The sequence below is a fragment of the Diabrotica undecimpunctata genome, chromosome 7 (genome assembly GCF_040954645.1).
Source record: "Diabrotica undecimpunctata isolate CICGRU chromosome 7, icDiaUnde3, whole genome shotgun sequence".
In the NCBI taxonomy this organism is placed as follows: domain Eukaryota; kingdom Metazoa; phylum Arthropoda; class Insecta; order Coleoptera; family Chrysomelidae; genus Diabrotica; species Diabrotica undecimpunctata.
Genome location: NC_092809.1, coordinates 50717425 through 50742125, shown reverse-complemented (window position 1 = coordinate 50742125; position 24701 = coordinate 50717425). Strand labels below are relative to the sequence as shown.

At 32.5% G+C, this 24701-nt stretch overlaps 2 protein-coding genes across 3 annotated transcripts in view; both read left to right on the top strand.

The window, feature by feature from the left end:
- LOC140445337 (eukaryotic translation initiation factor 2-alpha kinase 1-like) overlaps positions 1-12530 on the top strand; it is a 42741-nt gene extending 30211 nt beyond the window's left edge. The window contains exons 6-7 of one of the 2 annotated variants that reach the window (XR_011951386.1): positions 4622-9759; positions 9803-12530. The gene's annotated coding sequence lies outside the window, so the exon portion shown is untranslated. Of the gene's footprint in view, positions 1-4621 lie in introns of both variants that reach the window. The other variant, XM_072537309.1, reaches the window with a different exon arrangement.
- A 5238-nt stretch (positions 12531-17768) lies between these two features.
- Positions 17769-21170, top strand: LOC140446727 (uncharacterized). The gene is made up of 2 exons (XM_072539318.1): positions 17769-18060; positions 18814-21170. Exons 1-2 carry the CDS (start codon positions 17841-17843, stop codon positions 19551-19553), a joined length of 960 nt encoding a protein of 319 aa, XP_072395419.1. The 5' UTR covers positions 17769-17840; the 3' UTR covers positions 19554-21170.
- Positions 21171-24701: the final 3531 nt, after the last annotated feature.

The following is a 24701-nucleotide window of genomic DNA, read 5'->3' as shown; positions in this document are numbered from 1 at the left end:
TTTTGAACTGGCTGCTCTAAACAATCGCATCCAGCAGTGCTATATTTCTGTAATTGGTACAAACTACAGGAACAGCTAACTATTAGAAACGATCTTTGTTCTAATTGGAAGTATCAAGTAACAAAATGGACCCGAAATAATAGTATTAATAATGCTTGTTCGTTCTGTGTTTTTATGTTCCCTGGTCTAGTGTTACACTCCTTAGTCTTTTGTAACCTCAACCACGAAAAATTGTTGGTCACGTGCTTCTTTCTTGTTTTTGTCATTCAGAGTTTGTATGACCGCTATCACGACAAGTTTAGTTGAACATTACTACGTATTACGTTGTTTATAACTTAATAATTGTGTATAATTAACAGGCATGCGCATAGAGTAATGAGTCCTCATAATAAAATTTATACTTATATGTTGTACACATACTAGATTGCACATACTATTCTCCTAGTATACGAATTTATTCATTTATTCATTATCGCTATCATTATCATTTGTTATTATATTTAATAATAAAGGAACAAATTAATCAATAGTATTAATATAATTATGGAGTTTTTGAAGATCGTTCTCAAAATGAACAAATTTTTGATAGAATACTAAATTATTTGCTTTGTCAAAGCTGTTTGCAAGAGTTTTGCAAGATATGTTTACGAAATCTCATTCAAAGACAGTAAAAACTAAAGTAAAATATTAATGTGAAATCAAAATGAACGAATATTGGAGTCACGCAGGAAAAACGGTTTGATTAGCCTTGGCTAACCTTGACCTAACCTTAAAATATGATTGGTGACGTCACAATTATTTTAGGAACTATCATTCATAAAAGAACGAATATTTCAATTGTGTTTCTTATGTCAAAATGTTAATGATTGGCTACATTAATGCAGTAATGTTCCTCTGATTTGGTAAATATTTTAAACTATTTCCGCAATCGGGTACCAAAGTTTTCGCTAATCATTTATTCTTTTCATAATATATTGCTTTCCCATTGGTACAGTTTTAATCGATTTTTAATTAAAATTCATAAGAACAAAGTTCTGTGATAATGATGGATGCTTCTTTTGGCTAATGACGTAGAGGTCATAAAACATTAACAGTTTAACAAATTTAAGACAAAAAATATAGGTTTAACTTAAAAATTTTTTAGCTCTTATCAACTCCAGGCTCACGCGTTTTTTGGATTTTTTATCGGTTGCAATATTTATCATTGTTAGTAGCTGTCAGAACGATCTAAATTATTCTTTTCGAATATGTGAATATACACTTTTTTATTTCATTGTGAAAATCTGTTTCTTTAGGTCATACGTTTTCCGATCTTATTTCTATGGCTTTTGCTTTAGTCTCTTGTTGTTTAGATTAAACAGCGTCCACTTCCATAAGTAATTATATGAAGCCGTCGAGAAAAATACTACCTAGAGCAGTCTGTACAATAAAAAGATTTTTTTTCAGGGTAATTTTTTCTCTCGTGTCAAATTGCTTTTGTTGTATCAAAAATTGTCAAATTGTCAAGTTGTTGTTTGGTTTTTTTAACTATTTAATAAAAAATATATGAAGCTGTGTACTTATTCTTTCCTTTTTTAACAACTTTCTGTGATTCTTTTAATTTTCCTTCAGTTTTTTATTTATTTTAATCTTCTCTAATACTCTTTTGTAGATCTTGCTAAATTAATATTATCATGTCATGAGATTGTTCTGTTCTCATAACCTACAAAGATTTTGCACTGGTTTTTTTTTTTTCTTTCAAATATAGGCAACTACGAATCATCAAATTAAGTCAGTACAAACGCAGCTGATCGTCGTGTGGAATTAGAACTTTCTAATCTCCCATAGGCACATATTTTTTAACTAATTGAAAAGCTATCGAATTGAGTTTGAGTATTTATTATCCAAATCGCTTAGTTTGATACCGCTTTTGTTTTTTAAAACTGTTTAATGAAGTTTTATGATTTTTGCTATCGAATCGTAAAAGTAATATGATCAAATGTCCCTAAATAAGTATCATCAATAAATAATTTGTCGTTGGGAAAGTAATAAATTATTTTTTATTTCAGTTTTAATTATAAATAAGTCGGTGTAAAGAAAAAGCAACGAATTAGTTCAGATTTTAAACAAAATATTAAACATGTAAACTTCATTGTTTATCAAAATGTATATAACTTTAAATTTAAGCATTGAGTTAATAGGTTGGCATAGTGTGTGGGGGATTCACTAGGATGTGATTAGTTTAGTGGGTTCCTCGTTCGAGTTACACTCTAGCCAGACATTTTTCAAACGCAGCAGTAAAAAACCAAAGTGTATCACCAACTTAAATCACGTCTCCCTATAATTGAATAGTACGGTGATACATATGATTTTGCAGCTTGCTGACGCGATATTATGATTTCGAATCGTCCGTAGATTGAAACTTTAGAGTCGTCCGAAGAACAATTTCTGTAATTGTTGTCGTGGCAGTTCAGCGCGTTTCGAACGCTTATTTACCTATGATTGGTATAGTTATAGTGGGTTCGATCCTCATTTCAGGCAAAAACATTTTAAAATGTAATATTTGGACCAGGGTTGGCGACTTTAAACTGGAATTTTCAGGTGAATCGAGTTAGCCGATGGATGAGTAGTACGGTAAGAGATATTGCTATTGATAGACTTGCTACGCGAGATATTGTGATTTCGAATCGTGTGTTGCAGTTCTGGAAAAATAATTTCTGTTATTATATTTGTTGAGGTTGGTCGGCAATTTAGCTGGCAAGCAGAGCTCATTTCGTTGTGAGTGGTACAGTTGTACTTGTTTCGAGTCTCACTTCAGCCAAAAATTTTTAATATGTCGTATAAATCAAAATTTGATTCTTCTTCTTTTTCGTACCGTAAACGTCCCCTTGGCGTTTCCATTTTAATTTATATCTTGCTACCTGTCTTCCCGCCTATTCCTTGACATCGTCAAGCCATATTTTTGGAGGTCGACCACACCTCTCTTATGCAACCTAGTCTCCATTGTACTATGCATTTAGTCCATCTGGTACCATCTCGTCTTTCAACCTACATCATGTCCTACCCAAGACCACTTCAATGAAACAGCGCGTTTTGTTACGTCCTCTAGTTTTGTTCTTTATATTTCTTCATTGCGAACGCAATCTTTTTAAGTTATTCCCAGCAAAAGTCGTTCAAGTGCACGCTGTATTACTCTCATTTTGTTGTCGGCTGTTATGGCCAACGTAATTGTCTCTAGACCGTGTGTCATCACTGGAAGTATCCAAGAATTGAACTTTTACCTTGAGGTTAATGAGAATATTATTGTTCTTAAGGAAAATTCTAAGGTTGCCAATGGCAGCCCATATCATGCGGTTTCTTCGGAAATATGATAGAGATAGTATATGGCAGCTCTGTGGCACAAGATTTTGTGATTTCTAATCGCGTGTATACTGAAATATTGCAGTTATCGAAGAACAATGCCTGTAATTATATTTGTATAGGTGAGCTCTGCAATTCAGTTGGCAAATAGCGCTCATTTCGTCGTGAGTGGTATAGTTGTAGTTGATTTGAGTTGGCAGCTTTGAATTGAAATGTGCACGTGATTTGAGTCGGCCGATAGATGAGTAGTATTAGCTTCACGCTTCCCTCTAACTCTGTATCTCTGCCCTAGTCCAGGGCAGTTTTATTCTTTCGCTTTCTCTCAGTTCTCAGAAACAAAAATGTTCTTTAGAGTTTTTTTGAAAAGTCAATATTTTTGGAGTTATTCGTTACTTAAAGTTCACGAATGACACGTCAAAAAATCATGTTTTTAAACGGTTTTTCGCGAATATCTCCAAAAATTTAGATTTTATCGGGAAAAATGTTTAAATATAAAATGAAGCTTATAAAATAAAAAAAAAATCCTTTTTTACTATTTCCGTAAACTTAATATTAACAAAATTATGGCTGTTCGAAAGTAAACTTTTATTCATCGAATACAAAAATCCAAACATATGATGTTGAATAACCGGAAAACGGTAAGTTTTTCATGGAAAACTCACTTAAAGAAATTTTTTTAAAGACCTTACAAAAACCTTTAAAATGAGCACTGATAACAGCCTTGTGTTACTCCTATGTACTAATGTTTCTATTTCTTTGTTCGTCGATTCTAATGTGAAAACTTTGCCACCAATATAAATTTATTATTACTTGAGATCTTTCTCATTTTTCGTGAAGAATGTAACATTTTGTGATGACATAAGTCTTTTTAAAATCGAAAATGCAAAGAAAAACATTTTTTTACCTTACTTCTTCCTCACACTTTTTGTATGAGCTCTTATGAAGTATCTTTATAAAAACTTTAAGTGCTTGAGTCGTAACAATTATTAACCTATTAACACACATTTTCTAATTAGCCTGTTTTGGTATTGAAATAAAAAAAAATATGCTCGCTGTTCTTCCTTCATAAATTGTCCTAAATAAAACTGCTAATAGATCACTATTATCACTTTCTATAAATTTGAATATTTCAAGATATACTTCGTCAAATCCTGAGCTTTCGTTGTTTTTACAGACTACAATGGTGGATCTAAAATATTCCAAAATTCAATATTTTCTTGCCCTTGATCATCTTCTTGGGTAATCTTAACCAGAACGTAATTAATTTATTCCCATGTTTGAGGTTCCTAATGTTCCCAATTTATTGTTTAGCTCGATGATATCACTGCTACATTATTGTTTGTAGAGCATGTAATATACATCTAAAGGAATGATCTTTTGCCATTTTTGGCGAAAAGTTTATGTTCCGGCTATTCTGGGACTAGTTTCACTAATATTGACGCCCATCTGCTAGAGGTAGTTTGAAACACAAATTCGAAAGTAGAAGATAGGCTATTTCTCCTATCTTTATAGTTGGCTGACTTACAATCCTTATTGGAAACAAGTGGAAGTAAATTACGAACGAACTTAAATTATGTATAAGATAGCTCTGTAAAGCGGTGTCTATTAGACCATTATTAAGACAAGGGCAACAATACTATTACAAGTTTTTAATTTTGTAGTATATGTGTGCAATGTTCTTGTTTATGACTAATAACTAATAAGGATCTGCTTAAAATAATTCGTTGCTTTTTACAATAAATATATTTGAGTTTATCTGAATTTTTAGAATGTTAGTATTGTGCTAAGATAGGTTAGAATAATTTCTAAGCCAATTACTCGATGAACATGTGATAAACGAACTGTGTTTTATATTTTTATATGAAATTGTACTACCGAATTATCTTTTGTACAATTTATATTGTGTTTGTCCCAAAACAGTCGAATCGATAGCCGTGGGTTTCAAAATATTGTTGATACGGTAAGGCTGCTACATTTTAAATTTTCAATCGAGTCGTTTAAAATCAAACCAAATTGTCAGATTTTTACTATCTAGACAATTGGTTGATTTAGAGTAACTATAACTATAAAAGTATAAACCAATGTTGTAACTTTCAGAACCGTATATACTTGTAGTAGGATAGACATTGTTGTCACATGTGTCACATGAAAGCCCTCAATTAGCAGGTCAATTTCGGCGTATCCTCCAATTTTGCTAGTAATCGGTTCCCGAGATATAATGGGCATGAATTTAGGTTAATTTACTATTTACTTGCCAATCCCGTAATAAGGGAATTATTTTCAGCAGCAACTTAACTAAGTTTTTAAAATAGAAATGTTAAAATGTAGCTTTGGAAGTTTCAAGATATCTTTTTTTATGTTTTTAATAGAGTATTGTTTGAAATATTCGCCTTGTTTTTAATAGGTATGATTTTTATAAAACCTAAGCCTTAATTTCATTATAGAAGCAAGGTGACTATTATAAATGGTGCCCCCTATCAAAATAAGGAAAATATTTGGGTGACATTTTAACTGTTTATATTTTAACCTTAGTTTAGTTTCTACAAGAATTCCCTTATTATAGAATTGGCAAGTAAATAATACAAGAATGCAAGTGTATACGTAATTATATGTTATTCTTTTAGGTTTAAGACCTAACTAGTTCCTCCAATTAGGAGCTCTCATTTGACACAGGCCTTTACTTTAAGTGACGAATATGTTTATTTTACTATAAGTACAGTAAAATTTTAGGCGTTGTCCAGTGGTTGTCAGCTATATATCCTTCATGTTTCACCATCGCTATACGTCGGATATTCACTTTCGAATTTTAAAACTATTCAACCGAATTCTGTTGCAATGTTGAATGGAAATATTAGAGGTATGAGAAACCGTTTTTTTTTTCTGAGTCGAGTTTAGTTTGTTAGCTTACCGACTTCGCCGATTCAAGAAAAACCCTGTCAAATACCCAATCCTTATTTGTATACATAACTTTATTGTATTTATGCTTTTTGTTTATGGTTTAAACTATTGTTGTTAGAGTTTGCATAAAATAATCCACACAAAATGTGATCACATACAGAATCTATTAACACAAGTAGTTTTTAAATTGTTCAAAAAACTTAGATTTATATTGTTTTGTAAAAATCCCCAAATAAAAATATCATACGTGACCGATCAGGCACGTGAGGCATTCGGTAAGTCCTTAAAAACGATGTAAAATCAAATTATTTCTGGTATTTTTTGTATTTTCCAATATCATCTACCTTCAGCTCAAAACACTTTTCTAAAAGTTTCGCTAACATTACGCAATCTAAAAATAATTAGGAAATTAGGGAAAATGTTAAAAGAGGTTATGTTTTGCTGACTACCTCCTCGTTTGATCTCAATCATTGTTCGCCGAGTCATTTTTCTAGTTTGGGAATAAAAAAAATAAATCACTGCGTGTCAAATCATCAGAATACGGTGGATGTGGTAATAATTATAATTCCAATTCCATAACTTTCCATTCGAAACTATGCAGGTCTTCACGCGTGGATTGTTCCAATAAAAGTTGTCTTTTGTTTTTCAAATGAGGTCTTTTTTCAATACCTTCGCTTAACTGTTGTTATAACGACGCGTAATAATAAATTATAATTATTGTTTTTCCGTTTCCAAGTACTCAATATGAAAGATTCCTCGTGCGTCCCAAAATACCGCACCTATCACTTTGATGGTCAATTTTACCTCTTTGCCTTTTTCGGAATCCATTCGACTTCGAAAACCTACTGTTTTGATTGTTCCTTTGTCTTTAGAGTGTAATAATGTATTCATTTTTTTACTTCAGTTTTTTTCATTTTATTCAGTTTTACAAAAACTAATCAGTACTCTTACGGAAACCCTCAAAACAGCCTCAGAGTGGACCAAACGGTTTATTGTCTACTGAAGGCATACCCATCTTACTCAGTTTTTTTACACACAATTTTTCGTTTGAAATTGAAAAGACTGAACCTAGTGAAACCTCTGTAGCTTTAACTACATCATACACTTCGATTTTTATCATTCAAAACATGAACTTTATTCACCTCAGCTTTGATCTCTTTTGGTGCCTTTTAGTTTTTTTTTTAATAAAAAAATTAGCATTTTAATTAAATGACAATAAAATTTAAACCTGTGGTGAATATACCTGAAATTTTGGAAGCTCTCTGCTGAGAAATGATGCTAACGAATAATAAAACATTTTCTATACTACTAGCGCCATCTATTTAATTTTACTAAGCACTTATTGAACACCCTCTACTTTGTATAAAAAAATAATATTGTTTCAAGTATACTAAAAAGTGACGAGTCAATGACCCTGTCAACTTTAAAAGTTATTTAGAGGTAAATAATATAGTTTTTGAGAAGTATATATCAATGTATATACAATAAAAAAATGTAATGTATGTACTATTTAAGCTATGTCATAGCTTAGAGGGTCAGCAGAGCCACTTCGATGTGAGTAATTTACAAGTTCATGGTTCGATCTACGATCCAGTCAGAAATATTTCAAAAGTAACAGTATATAATCCAAAATTGATCTATAACTTTAAATTCAGTCAAATTCAGTCATTCTGAGAGTGAATTACAATTCACCGTAAGTCTCTCAAAACTGTCCCAAATTAATTGGAATAGTATCTAGCGTCAGTTAACAGTGACACCAAACTGCGCCATTTCTAAGATTCAGTTTGACAATTCGTGTCAAATTAAATTGCAATTCACTTTAAGAATGAATTGCAATTCACTGTAAGTCTCTCAAAACTTTACCAAATTAATTGGGATAGTATCTAGAGTCAGTTAATAATGACATCAAACTGCGTCATTTCTAAGATTCAGTTTGACAGTTCGTATCAAATTAAATTGCAATTAACTCTGAGAGTGAATTGCAATTCACTGTAAGTCTCTTAAAACTGTCCCAAATTAATTGGGATAGTATCTAGCCTCATTTAATAGTGACATTAAACTTCGCCATTTCCAAGATTCAGTTTGACAATTCGTGTCACTATGAAGATTCGAATCAGTGATCCTGCGCAATAGCTCTAGCCGTTTAAGAGCGCGATAGCAGAACGCATGTAATTCATAGGTTCGATTAATTAACTGAGGTTCAATTGGTATTTGTGGCACAGGAAGGAATACACAACACTATGAGACACATTAGAGTCAATGCCATCAAAAAATTCAATAAAAATTATTCATCAATATTCATCACAGAGCGAAGACAGCAAACTTTGAATCGTGGGAGGAATTCTTTCGTTAATTGTTCACCAGGACTTCACTTTGGTAATCCTCTGGCATTCAGTTCGCAAAAAACATATTAAAATACACGCTGGACAGTAATTGAAGTAGTACTATATATGATTTGTTGCTCTACTACCATCCAAATGTTCCAACTTCAAGAATTTGCACAAACATTCAAGATATATAAAAGTAAACTTTGTACCAATATGATATTTATTGAGGACCCAACAGGTCTGTGTGATAACTCCTAAAGGAAAAGTCCTATTGAAATTTAGTACATAGTTTCCTGTTGATGTAAGGAAGATATTGAGTTTGTAGTCAATAGAACTCCTAATAGATTCGACATAGAGCTTTAAAAATTCTTCCATACTTCGTTTGAATTTTTTTGTTTAATATAATACGTTTCACTCATCGTCCTTGACAATAATGATGACAGATCGCGAAATGGAAGAGCATTTGACACTTCAAAACAATTTTGAGAATGGAATCAGTCGAGTTACTGAGCAGAACAGTATCCTCCATGCTGACAAATATTACAAATTGTTAAATAGTCTGCAGGTCAGAAAAATTGTTCAACTTACTTCTTTACCATTGTATTTAGTTGACTGTAAATTTCTTCTAAATACCACCAGACTGTGTATAGGAGATAAGACGAAATTTACAAAGAAGGATTGTCTAAGAATAAACTTAATAAACGTATATGAACACTCAAAAAGGATTCAAGGTTCTGTCCAGTCTGCTGGATCTGTTAAACATGGATTTCAGAGTGGATCCTGATAATAGTTTTTTTTACGTACATCTTCAACATTTATAATGAGTATTAATTTTTAAGAACAACTTTAACGAGAATAGGCTTGTGAGGACTTCTGAAAATGTTTTATTATTGATCAGGTTGTCGAATTTATATTATTAGACTCTCAGAAACACTAATCACCAACTGTTAGAATGTTTTGTATTGTACAATTTCTTCAGGAGCAGAGTATCTAATATCACTAGATAATCTAGTTTTTCTCCATTTTTTAATTAATCCTTGCGCGGTTGACATTCAATATAATACATTCGTATTATCGTTCTTATTTTAGGTATGGATGCGACTAGTTAGAAATCGATGGGGAATATGAACTTTCAGTACTTCTACGAAAAACATCAATAGAAGAGATGATAGGACTTTTTCATCTCCATTTGTTTGTCATGGTGTCTAGTTTTGTTTGCTTAGACTTTCTTATAAAAGGTTGAAATTATTTGACTAGCTGTAAATTTCTTCGCACTGCTGCTTGTCTCTATTTAGGAAGTCAGATGAAATTTACAAGGAAGGATTGTTTGAAAATGTACAAACGTTTATGCTTGTTCTATAAACGTCAGTCATATTTGATTAGGTCAGTGAGCCGCTAGCGTCCATATAACGTCGAGACTTAATACGTATTAGTTAGGTTGAATTCGTAAGACATGGATTTCAGTGTGGATCCTATTGACAGTAGGTTTCTTTGAGGGTTAAAAATATTGAAGATTTATAGTGACATGTTGTAGATGCAATTATTTTTCAACTATCACAATAATGAACGATTTTAACGTGACTAAAACAAATCTATGGTTGAAGACGTTCTCAACAATTCCTATAAGTAACTATTTCAACATGAAATCTTCTTCTTTTCTCTTCTAGGAGGAAGGTGTTGATAAGACCCTTATTTCAACATGATCAAAATGAACCTCATTTGTGGAGATGATTTTGTTCAAAAAATCGCCCTTCAATTCCAAAATTCATTCAAAAAACCGTCTTCAGTGTGCGCAGTCGGTAGGATTCCTAAAAGAACAACTCTAACAATAATTGTTAAGACATTTTATATTGTATGATTTGTTTAGGGATAGTCAAAGTGTCTAATGTCATCAAATAATTAACCTTCCCTATTTTTTTTTTTTTAATTAGTCCTTGTGAAGTTGACTGTTGATTTCTATGTAAGAAGGTACAAACTGATTTAGTATATATATATTTAGGGATTCTACAGTATTCACTGCCTTCCCTCGCTCAACCGTTTCCATCTCTCTCTGTTGTTCCATTCTCCATCGTTTAGTCCTCTCTTATTCATGGCGTCGTCTACTTCGTTCCTCCAGGATTTTCGGGGTCGTCCTCTTTTCCTCCTTCGTATGGGGCTCCATTCGGTTATTCTCTTTATCCATCTGCTGTCGCTAGTTCTTCTTACATGTCCATACCACTTTAGTCTTTTTTGTTCTATATATGTTAGTATGTCTGTTTCTATTGATGTTCTTTGCTTTATTTCGTCATTACTTCTCCTATCCATTCTTGTTACTCTGCAGCATCTTCGCAGGCATTCCATCTCTGTTGCTACTATCTTGTTGTTGCCTTTTTCGTGATTATAAACCCCAGGTATTTGAATTTATCCTTTCCTTTGATTGTTTGAACAATCAAAAAACTGATTTAGTACTTCTGCTAAAAACAAGGATGGAAAAGATCGACTTTTAGTACTTTCCCATCCATGATTTTAGCAAAAGTTGAACTCCATCCGGTTCTAAGTATTTATGAGAGACTATGGAACGGAAGATGTTTAACAATTCTAAAACATTTTTGAGAATCAGAACTAAGCCAGATCAGATCCGGTCTACACAGAGGCATGACATTTTATTGATGTTATTTTCAGAGATGTGTCTAGTTTTATTTGCTGAGACTTCTATACCGTTGACATTATTTGGCTACCTGTCTTTTGGTATGTCTCTATTTAGGTAATCAGATAAAATGTACAAGAAAAGAATATTTGAAAATGTTGCTGTCTGTTCTGTAGACGCAATCCCAATCGTGTTTTATTTGATCACTTCAGCGAGGTCTCTAGTGTTGGTAAAACTTCGAGAAGCAATATATCAAAGTGTAAATGAGGGTATACCACTTCTTGTCGGTACCTTAGTGCCGTAGTGCTGCTCAGCATATTAGATCCATGAAACATGGATTTCAGTGTGGATCCTGTGACAGTACTTTTCTTAGAATATTAAAAATATTAAATACAAACAGTGACATTATTTAATAATGTGATAAACAGCAATTTTTTTTAACTATCAGTGTAATTAATGATTACAAAGTAACTTACATTAACCACTTCGTTGAAGATAATTTTGTTCGAACAATCTCTGATCATTTGTTGTTTTTCCAAAATGAATTCAACGAACTGTGTGCAGAATCAGTATTAACCAGAAAGATACAACTCGTGCGGGAATAGGCTGAAAAGCACTTCTGAAAATGTTTAATTCTTGGTGCTCAATTGATGTTATTGGACTATCAGCAACACTCATGAACTGTTTGGATGTTTTATATTGAACTAGTTATTTAAAGATGACAAGAGTGTTCAATATTAATAATTAATCGAGTTTAACTATATTGTTTAATTTATTCCTTCACAGCTGATAGTTAAATCATTATTTCAATCACGGCATTCCTTATAGACATAATAAGAATGTATTCTTATTATATCTATGGTATTCCTTCTTTTAGCATTTTATCTTTAACACCACTAAATTGTCAGTTGTCACGTTATTTGTATTTTTCGTTGGCATCACTTGATGCCAACGACAAATGACGGAAAAGTCAAATCTTACATAAACTTTATGACAACTTTTAAATGTAGTAACGGTTGCTTAATTATTATTTTATGGAGTAGTTATGAAAATAGAACATTGGTTAAAAATGTAATAGCCTTACATATATAATTAACACTATTGGCTAGTGTATTGGCTTAGACACGCAGGTTAAAGTTTCAGTAACTACGATATTTTTGTTTTGATGTCGATTTAGATTACTTGACTAGGTGCCTATCGTGTTGCGTCATACAGATCTCGACAGAAAATGTACTTTTTACATTTTTATAGATTGTTACTACTTAAGAAAATTTGAAAGTGATATTTTCTGTGAAAATTATATTTATTGTTTTTTAATAAAATACTTTTGACCACTGTCAGTGTTTTGTTTAATTTTTAAATAGTATAAATATGCCAAAACTAAGTTCTTTCTTACATCAGTAAGTTCCAACAAAAAATACTGAAAATTTGGCAAAAATGCCAAAAATTGTATACTACTGGAGCAACGACGAAATTACCATCAATAATTTTGCAGAGAACGTCATGCCCAGAATCCGATTTGAGATTTTGTTGTGGATGATCCTTTTTGCTGATAATTCCTTGGCAGATCAAACTGATGTAAATACAAACTAAAGCCCCTAACAGAAATTTTAGTGACTAATTTTAAGTCGTTATAATTTCCAAACGAATACATCTGCTTCGGGAAGATTAGGCTTTAAACAGTGTTGTTTAAGGTATGTTCTGATCTTGGATATATTTAAAAATAAATAATTTACAATTATTTTTACTGAGAATAAGCCACAATTTTACTTTAAAATAAGTTTATTTCGGCGTTAATACGAATACCTTCAGAACAATATTAAAAATGTATGCAGGAATAGAAAATAATCAGGACACTCCAGAACGTATTGTACTGACAACTGATATACAAGTTTGGAATTGAGAGAAAAAACGCTAGATTCCAATAAGCATTTAGTAGGAGATTATAGAAAAAAGGGCTAGCCTAATAAAGTGATAATTTCTCTCACAGAAATAAGTGAAATTATTTGTCTTGAAAACCAAGATGGAATGACCATTGGCAACTGTAAGACAAGGAATAATTATGTCCTTTCCATTAAACATGGAAATTTGTTATGATGGTCATTAATTAATGAATTATATAAATATGATGATAAACCATAGTTAATATTTATACGTCTTTATTGACCACGCTTTCCCTACCGGAAGCTGGTATGACCTGACCATTCTTATGTACACTCCTTTATACTAGAGAGTAGTGTGCAGAGGTCAACTCAATAATAGTATTACACTAAAATTATTTCCATTTTGCACAGAGCGGTTAATGAATGTTTATTATTCATGCAAACATGTCTATTCATTAAATAAAGTTTATTTTAAAGCCACATCCCTCCTTGTATTATGTTTTCATAGGGATCACGTTCCAACAGCGATCACGTTTCTCATGGAAAAATTTAAGAAATGAAATGTGCTGCATATAGCTTCTAAGCTATGTTGTCAATTTCTGCAGTGGTACATAGTTAAATATGACATAACAACCCAGCAGCTATTAGAAAATGTGTTGACCCCATGGAACCAACATAGCCCGGCAAGGAAAAATATATGACGGCCCCATGTGACCTGCTGAAAAAGCAACAGTGTTGGTTCTATATGACCAATGTGGCAGAGAATGTGTTAAGTAAATTTTTGTAGTTCAAGAGATGGCTTCAGTTCAGTTCGTATAAGATTAAGGATCATGTTAACTGTATTATCGGCATATGTAGCAATTTTGTATTAATATTAATTGGTAGATCTGCTTTAGATAATAGTTTCCAACACAAAACTCGTTTTATAAAGATATTACAAGGCTTATTTGGCGGGACAAATATGTTTGTGAATAATTAATACAAATATTGAATAGTTTTTAACCTATAATGGCTCAGAAAAATTGCGAAGGATGAAAAAGATAGTAGGTAACACGACGAAGATAGGATATATGAACATAAATGGAAAAAAGTGGAAATGAGACTACAATAATGAAAAAATATAACAAGAAACCCAGGAAAAATGACTCAAAAAAACTGAAAGAAAATAAAGGAGAGGAACCCAGTACAATGACGAACAAGGCGATCAACAGGGACAAGAATTTGGAATGACAAAATACAGAAAAGAGGAAGATAAAAGACAGGATAGAGAACGGGGAGAATGGAGAGATTAAATTGGGAACATGGAACATGAGCCAAAAAATAGAAATACTGAGAATAATTAAAACAAAGATAAAAGAAAAAGGCTAAAGAAAATACACAAAGGATACTGGCTATTTTGGTCAGGAGTAGACATAAAGGAGATGGCAAAAGAGGGAGTAGGACTAATGATCCCGCCAAATAGGTTAAAAGATATAGAAGAAAATTATGTTAACGAGAGAATACTAAATAGGTTTTGAAGATTAAAATGCATTTTGACTTTTGTTGATAGGGCACTATGATCAAAAGATATAGAATTTTTACCATCGAGTTGATACAAATTTTATTTCGTTTCAAAATCGACGGTAGCTTCAAGCATTGTTTCTGAGAACGCTTCATTCTACAAAAGTGCTAATAAATATATTTTTGTTCAAAATTATCTCAGCTACATTTTTTATTTCAAACATTTTTTTCTACGGCGTACAGATTCGATACGAAACGAATACGATACGAAATCGGTAAATCGATTTGTTCCGTTTTTCCACACCTACGAGGTGACATTTTAGGAGAAAGCCAGCGGTAAGAGTGATAAAACTTTTTTACATTTTTTTTTTTTGGTCCCATAATTCACATTCTCAGCAAAATTCAGCTTGTTAGCATGATTTTTACAGGTCAAACCTTGACTACCTTAGACTAACTTTAAAGTTTCAAAAAACAAGCTGTTTTATAAAGACAATAAACTAATTTTTTGTACAAACTAGACTCGCACGACTGTTCGTATACTTCACTTGAAGGCAGACCTTTCATCATCATCGGTGGTGCTACAGCTCTAGTTGAGCCTTGACCTTCCCCAGTCTATTTCGCCAGTCGTTTCTGTTCATCGCCAACCGTTACCAATTTGCCGCGCCGATTTTCCTTGCGTCCTCGTCCACACCGTCCCTCCATCTCAGTCGTGGTCTGCCTCTACTCCTATTTCCCACTGGGACCGATAATAGAGTTCGTCTGGGTGGGTAATTTTCATTTGCTCTTGACACATGTCCAGCCCATCTAAGCCTACCTATTTTTATGAAGGATATTACATCTCTACCATTTACTATTTTTTTATACTTCTCGTACAATTCGAAATTATATCGCCTTCTCCAAATACCATTCTCACAGAATGCGCCCATTATTCTTCTTAGTATCTTCCTTTCGAAGACGAGCAGAAGATTTGCGTCTGTTTTGGAGATGGTCCATGTTTCTGACATATATGTCAGCACTGGTAGGATGAGTGTTCTATATATTATTAGTTTGGTTTTCTGGCTTAAATTTCTGTTTTTTAGCTGCTTGCTTAGTCCAAAATAACATTTGTTTGCTAGCAGTACCCTCCGTTTTACTTCTTCAGATGTGTCATTATCGTTTGTTATGAGAGAACCCAAATATGTAAACTTATTTACTACCTCAAAATTATATTGGTCTATACTGAAGTTTTCTTCGGCGTTTCTAGCTCTATCTCTGTTATTTGGAATAGATGCTAACATTTTGGTTTTTTCCTCGTTTATTTTAAGGCCCATATTTTGTGCGGCTGTCAAGAAGGTGGAAGTCATCTCTTTAAGTCCTCGTGTAGTACGTGCGATCAAATCCAGATCGTCAGCGTAAGCCATAATCTGCGTTGATTTATTAAAGATTGTTCCCCTATTGTGTAACTCGGCATCTCTTATAGTCTTTTCTAACGCTATATTAAAGAGAAGGCACGCCAGCGCGTCTCCCTGCCGTAACCCTGCATATGTTTCAAGGCAGACCTTTAAATGTAGTTTATCATCGTACAACGCTCTACAAATGAAATGAAAAAGCCTCCTTGTGATGCTAAATTGAAAGTTGTAAACTCATTTTTGCAAAAGTTATTAACAATTTATTCCATTTTAAAATTATGACTCTTTTTGAACCACTTGTTTATTAATTAATAAATGTAACGAAAAAGTTTTACCGTAGCTCATTTTAAAGTTCTCGTTTTTCAATAAACTAACCGATATTTTTTCAATTTTTAGATAGGTATAATATAAAATTTAGCTTAGATGCCAAAAATTCTAAAAATCAGCCACTCTTCACTTAAATTGTTAATAATTAAAAATACGAAAACAATTTTGATGAATTTGCATTATATAGAACCCAAACGAATTATTACATAGTAGTCTCAACGGCTCTCTTGTTACATTATCATTTCACCGGTCAATTAATTGAGTAAAGGATAATGAATGAAACACATACTTTATATTTGCAGATACTATCCTGTCCGCGATACTTTATTCTGTCTTTTTTTATTATTGAACTCAAAATCAGGTAAACCAAAATGTTCACAACAGTTTCTTGTTGTTGTTTTTGATTTTACTTTTAAAATGTTACACAAAATATAGTTCCACTTCAATTGACGCACATATGATGGCGGTTTCTTTGTTTCATTTGAATTTACTCCAGTTTTTCTTTAGTTCTTATGAATGTTATTGTATTTTACTTGTTCTATTTTAAATCAATATCTTCTACTCTTTGTGCCAAAATCGCTACAAGCATTGAAGTCACAAGTTTTTTATTCAAATAAACAATATTTATAAAAAATATTTATAATCATTATAAATATAACAATATTTTTATAGTTATTTTAAATCATAACAAACTGGTCTTTATTTATTAGGTACTCGTCGTTAGTAGTAGTAGCACATGAATAATGCCTACCTAATAAAATGTATACGAGAAAATCAGCGTTTTTAAAGTGCACTTAGATTGTCACCTTGAAATATTCATAAATCGACTGTATTTTTATTTAAAAGTGCTTGCACTACTCCAATTAATATACACAAAATAATATAAACAAAGCTTAAAAGGTTCTTTATTGCTTTGAAAGTGTAAATATCGGTCCATAAACAATAACTTTGAAATCCTACAAGTGCCGATAAAATGTTAAATCCTCAAAAAACAAAGTTAGATTTATGTATAATATATTATACTTAATATTCTTGGGTAAAATAGGTTAATAATTTTCATTGAAGTTTAAACCATAAAGAATGTTTATAATCATTGCCTAATATTGAATCGATAAATCCATAGCTTGCAGTATATAGGTAGGTAGGTAATTTCTTAAAATTAAATCTGATACTGGTGGTTTCCCTAAAATAGGCCCTTTTTTATTACACTAATTTTTAAATATGTACTTATATACTAATTAATATATAACAATATAACGTATTTAAAATAGTTTTGTATAATTATATATCATTTAAAAACTCCAATTTCCTTCAAAATTCAACTGTAGCGAAGTCTCACGATTTCTTACGATTTATTTCTTCCGATCTCACGATTTCTCTTCGACTTCATGTGGCATCACTGGCATCACTGCCGAGCTAAGCGAATGGAATGTCTTTTTGCTCGATGCGCTTAGGTCTATATTCTTTGTTTATACTTGTTTATACGATTATACGACGCATACAAGCGGCTCGAATTGTTTTTAACAATATTATTTAAATCAGGTGTAATTAAATGGAAGTAAAACAAGAAATTAGCGATGAAACCTGCAAAGTAGAAATAGAGTATAATGATTTTGATAGCTTTAAATGTGAAATTCAGGTAGAATCAAATAAGCGAAGTACACATGACACATATGATTATTTAGACTTAAAGGAACATCCTATAAATCCCAAACGAGAACAACATGGGTATAAACTTAACCCATTTGAAGAAAACCAAAAAACTGAAAAAGGTGAGTAAGAATGTATGTAAGAGTTTCTGCCATATTAGCAGTACATATTATAAATTAGGAGGAATAACTTTTTACTTACCATACTATTTTGATTTTAAATACAATTTAAGGGCATATAAGAGACAATTACAAATTAAGTAATTGGTTAAATAGAATCTTGGAGATTAATGCATGGTGCATGTTTTATATCCAAATTTATTCTATGGCAGTTTAGCTGTGGTAATCTTCTACATGCTATTAATCTGTGTGTACCTTCTAGGCAACAGAAATACAAATATACTCAGACTCTACACTACATTTCACAATACAAATTATGTGCCAATATACACAATATTGCAGTACTTCAATACAAATCCATGTATTGACATCTTTAACATAGCAAATCAAATATCAAAATGAAGGAATTAGGATGTTATATGAGAAAGTAAATTTATTATTTATTACTTTTATTACAAATTAGGTATCATTTTTAAATTTGTATCTACTTGTAAAATTCTTCCTGTTAAATAAATAAATATTATTCTTTTTTTGGTGTTAATATACTTATATTGAATGCTTATATTAAAAGTCAAGGGGGTTGACTATTATGTATATAAAAGATAGAAACACAGGCTTCTAAAACATATTGAAGTATATTATTAACTACAATTCTTTTCAAATTTTATTATGCTATAATTTGATTATTGCATTTTTGTTTTTCCATTTGTTTCACTCATTTTCAAATATTTATATTATAACTAGTTTGCATTTTAGGTTATCTCCAAAATGAAAACAAAATGGAAATTATGGAGACACTTATTGGACATTCATCTTATGAAGGAAACTGTATGAGTTCACATGCTGAAGAAAAAACGTCAAATCAAAATGTGAAAGTTGAGACTGGACAAAAACCATACAAGTGTGAAATTTGTTTTAAGCAATGTGTTGGAGCAAGTAATTTAAAAACACATTTGAGAGTGCACACTGCAGAAAAACCTTACAAGTGTGAAATTTGCTTTAAACAATTTATTCAAGCAAGTGATTTAAAAAAACATTTGAGAGTGCACACTGGAGAAAAACCTTACAAGTGTGAAATTTGTTTAAAACAGTTTATAAAAAAAGGTCATATAAAAACACATTTGAGATCGCACACTGGAGAAAAACCTTACAAGTGTGACATTTGTTTTAAGCATTTTAGCGATGCATGTAACTTGAAAAGGCATTTGAGAGTGCACACTGGGGAAAAACCTTACAAGTGTGACATTTGCTTTAATCTATATTCTCACACTAGTGGTCTGAAGTATCATATGAGATCGCACACTGGAGAAAAACCTTACAAGTGTGACATTTGCTTGAAGCTATTTCCTCAAGCTAGTACTTTGAAATATCATATGAGATACCACACTGAAGAAAAACCTTACAAGTGTGAAATTTGTTTTAAACAATTTATTCAAGCAAGTGATTTAAAAAAAACATTTGAGAGTGCACACTGGAGAAAAACCTTACAAGTGTGAAATTTGTTTAAAACAGTTTATAAAAAAAGGTCATTTAAAAACACATTTGAGATCGCACACTGGAGAAAAACCTTACAAGTGTGACATTTGTTTTAAGCATTTTAGCGATGCATGTAACTTTAAAAGGCATTTGAGAGTGCACACTGGGGAAAAACCTTACAAGTGTGACATTTGCTTTAATCTATATTCTCACACTAGTAGTCTGAAGTATCATATGAGATCGCACACTGGGGAAAAACCTTACAAGTGTGACATTTGCTTGAAGCTATTTCCTCAAGCTAGTACTTTGAAATATCATATGAGCTACCACACTGGAGAAAAACTTTACAAGTGTGACATTTGTTTTAAGCATTTTAGCGATGCATGTAACTTTAAAAGGCATTTGAGAGTGCACACTGGGGAAAAACCTTACAAGTGTGACATTTGCTTTAATCTATATTCTCACACTAGTAGTCTGAAGTATCATATGAGATCGCACACTGGGGAAAAACCTTACAAGTGTGACACTGGAGAAAAACTTTACAAGTGTGACATTTGTTTTAAGCAGTTTAGCGATGCATGTAACTTGAAAAGGCATTTGAGAGTGCACACTGGGGAAAAACCTTACAAGTGTGACATTTGCTTTAATCTATAGTCTCACACTAGTAGTCTAAAGTATCATATGAGATCGCACACTGGAGAAAAACCTTACAAGTGTGACATTTGTTTTAAGCATTTTAGTGATGCATGTAACTTGAAAAGGCATTTGAGAGTGCACACTGGGGAAAAACCTTACAAGTGTGAAATTTGTTTGAAGCAGTTTACTCAAGGAGGGGATTTGAAAAGTCATTTGAGAGTGCACACTGGGGAAAAATCATAAAAGTATAAAAGCTGTTTTAAATGTGTCTCATAATTGAAAATGTAGATAATCTAGCTGAAAAGTATCCAGAATATAAGTTGTGTATCCTTGGAGATTTTAAGCTTCCCAATTTTCAGTGGTTCATTGATGGATTGATTATCTTCTGTGGCTACTCTATTACCAGGAACCTCACCAAATGAAGTCAATTCCATTCAATTCCTCTCATTTTTATGTTTATTTCATAATCTGTATCAAGTAAACACTGTTAAAAATGAAAACAACTCCTTATTAGATCTAGTCATGGTCCAAGCTGTCTAGAGCTGAGAGTGCCCTACCCCCTAAGGATAGGCATCATCCTTCACTCTCATTTGGGTTTAAATGTGAATCTCAATATTTCAATGAGTCAGAATTGATTGGAGACAGATTTTTAGAGACTCACTCAATGAGTGTACCGGACGTAACAAACTTTCTTTCACAATTTAACTGGGATGATTTGTTTAAAGATAAAAGTCTTGATGATTTGATCACCATGTTTTATGATGTTATTTATCTTGCAATTGATATTTTTGTTTCACTCAAGAAGTATCCAGCAAAAAAGTTTCCTGTCTAGTTTTCTCCAGAGCTTAATAAAACAATAATAATAAAAAAAAGAAAATGCATAAAAAATATCTAAAATCTCAATTACTTGTTGACTATAATGAGTTTTCTTTATTATAAGCTAACTATAAACAACTGAAAGAAGAATGTTAAAAATTTCTGGAAATTTGTTAACAGTAAAAAGAAACAATAATAATATTAACAAAAAGAGAAATCAAACGATTTCTACCTAGCGAAACCGAATTCAAATCTTAACCACTGTGTTTCCTAAAATTTGCGAAACAAACAGCTGGATGAATTAATCGGCAAGGGAATCTAAAATTGCATCCCACAAGCCGTTCATCCTAGTCAAAATTCGTAGTGAATTCAGTTTCTCGTACTTCCAACGAAGTAAATAACAAAACAGAATGACGGTATTAGATTTTTGTTTTGATAAAGTGCAGCAACAACCGTTGATACGTATTTCGACCTCCTTAAGTCTCTTCAGAACGGTATAGCCACTGCTCTGAACCAAAACAAAAATCTTTCCCGTCCTAGACAATAGTTATTAAAATAACTATATACAGACGTAACTACGCCATCTAAAAACAAAAAGAGAAATCAAACGATTTCTACCTAGCGAAACCGAATTCAAATCTTAACCACTGTGTTTCCTAAAATTTGCGAAACAAACAGCTGGATGAATTAATCGGCAAGGGAATCTAAAATTGCATCCCACAAGCCGTTCATCCTAGTCAAAATTCGTAGTGAATTCAGTTTCTCGTACTTCCAACGAAGTAAATAACAAAACAGAATGACGGTATTAGATTTTTGTTTTGATAATACGGCTATACCGTTCTGAAGAGACTTAAGGAGGTCGAAATACGTATCAACGGTTGTTGCTGCACTTTATCAAAACAAAAATCTAATACCGTCATTCTGTTTTGTTATTTACTTCGTTGGAAGTACGAGAAACTGAATTCACTACGAATTTTGACTAGGATGAACGGCTTGTGGGATGCAATTTTAGATTCCCTTGCCGATTAATTCATCCAGCTGTTTGTTTCGCAAATTTTAGGAAACACAGTGGTTAAGATTTGAATTCGGTTTCGCTAGGTAGAAATCGTTTGATTTCTCTTTTTGTTTTTAGATGGCGTAGTTACGTCTGTATATAGTTATTTTAATAACTATTGTCTAGGACGGGAAAGATTTTTGTTTTGGTTCAGAGCAGTGGCTATACCGTTCTGAAGAGACTTAAGGAGGTCGAAATACGTATCAACGGTTGTTGCTGCACTTTATCAAAACAAAAATCTAATACCGTCATTCTGTTTTGTTATTTACTTCGTTGGAAGTACGAGAAACTGAATTCACTACGAATTTTGACTAGGATGAACGGCTTGTGGGATGCAATTTTAGATTCCCTTGCCGATTAATTCATCCAGCTGTTTGTTTCGCAAATTTTAGGAAACACAGTGGTTAAGATTTGAATTCGGTTTCGCTAGGTAGAAATCGTTTGATTTCTCTTTTTGTTTTTAGATGGCGTAGTTACGTCTGTATATAGTTATTTTAATAACTATTGTCTAGGACGGGAAAGATTTTTGTTTTGGTTCAGAGCAGTGGCTATACCGTTCTGAAGAGACTTAAGGAGGTCGAAATACGTATCAACGGTTGTTGCTGCACTTTATCAAAACAAAAATCTAATACCGTCATTCTGTTTTGTTATTTACTTCGTTGGAAGTACGAGAAACTGAATTCACTACGAATTTTGACTAGGATGAACGGCTTGTGGGATGCAATTTTAGATTCCCTTGCCGATTAATTCATCCAGCTGTTTGTTTCGCAAATTTTAGGAAACACAGTGGTTAAGATTTGAATTCGGTTTCGCTAGGTAGAAATCGTTTGATTTCTCTTTTTGTTTTTAGATGGCGTAGTTACGTCTGTATATAGTTATTTTAATAACTATTGTCTAGGACGGGAAAGATTTTTGTTTTGGTTCAGAGCAGTGGCTATACCGTTCTGAAGAGACTTAAGGAGGTCGAAATACGTATCAACGGTTGTTGCTGCACTTTATCAAAACAAAAATCTAATACCGTCATTCTGTTTTGTTATTTACTTCGTTGGAAGTACGAGAAACTGAATTCACTACGAATTTTGACTAGGATGAACGGCTTGTGGGATGCAATTTTAGATTCCCTTGCCGATTAATTCATCCAGCTGTTTGTTTCGCAAATTTTAGGAAACACAGTGGTTAAGATTTGAATTCGGTTTCGCTAGGTAGAAATCGTTTGATTTCTCTTTTTGTTTTTAGATGGCGTAGTTACGTCTGTATATAGTTATTTTAATAACTATTGTCTAGGACGGGAAAGATTTTTGTTTTGGTTCAGAGCAGTGGCTATACCGTTCTGAAGAGACTTAAGGAGGTCGAAATACGTATCAACGGTTGTTGCTGCACTTTATCAAAACAAAAATCTAATACCGTCATTCTGCAATAATAATATTCTTTCTGTAATAATAATAGTCTCCCGTTTTATACCGCTGTCGCGGCTTTGGGAGTATAGCAGGGTAGTCTGCTATATCTATATTCTATCTATTCTATCTATTCTTTCTGTTATGCACTATAATAATATTTCTGGCTCTTCTGGTATGGAGATTGTCAATTTATTTGCTGAATACTTTTCCAAAACTTATAGTGATAAAGATTTTGATTTGCAGGATGAAACCTTTTTAACAGAAGACATCAACCTATCACAATTTAGTATTTCTATTTCGTCTACATATTGAAAACTTTCTATTTTGTATAGCAACAAGGGGCCAGGTCCAGATGTCTTCCACCTTTTTGTCTTAAACACTTTAGCTTTTTACTTTCTAGACCTCTTTTTCACATTTTTAACCTGTCATTAAAGACAGGGATGTACGCAGAAGTTGTATTCCCAAAGTTTTTGAGAGCCTTATCTATGACTATTTGTCAGCAATTTTAAAAGGCTGATTTATCAATCAGCAATTTGGATTTCTCTCTAGCCGCTCCACTGAATTTATTGACATATACCAAATAGAATCTCTTGAAGAAGGCTTTCAGGTTCATGCTGTATACACAGACTCTACAAAGGCGTTTGACTGGGTAAATCACAAGATTTTAATTAATCAATAAATCATAATTTCAATAAATCATACGATCTTAATTAATAAGTTGAGGAGTCTGGGTATCCTGGGTGAACTTTTAGAATGGTTGTTATCCTACCTTACTGAAAGAATACAAATAGTACATGTTCAGGGTTTTCAATCGTTTGAGATTAAGGTACTTTCAGGAGTGCCACAACGATCACACCTAGGACTATCAAAAACTACAGTTTGATTTGGATCGGTTGAGCTATTGGTGTGACGGCAACGGAGTGGAACTTAATTTAAAAAGTGTCATTTAATGATTTTTGGTCGGAATAAAACTCCTACAAATCATATCTATACTATTAATGGTTGCTCTTTAGACTCTGTATCTCAGATAAAAGACCTAGGTGTTATGCTCGATTCCAGCTTATCCTATATCCCCCATGTCTCATCTTTTGTCTCAAAATCACTCCAACTTTTAGGATTTATCAAACGTTGTGCTAAAGACTTTCTAAATATCCCATCCATAAAAATTTTGTATTGTTCACTTGTGAGACCCCACCTAGATTACTGTTCATGTGTTTGGTCTTCTCACTATAACTCCCATATTCATGCTATTGAAAGAGTTCAAC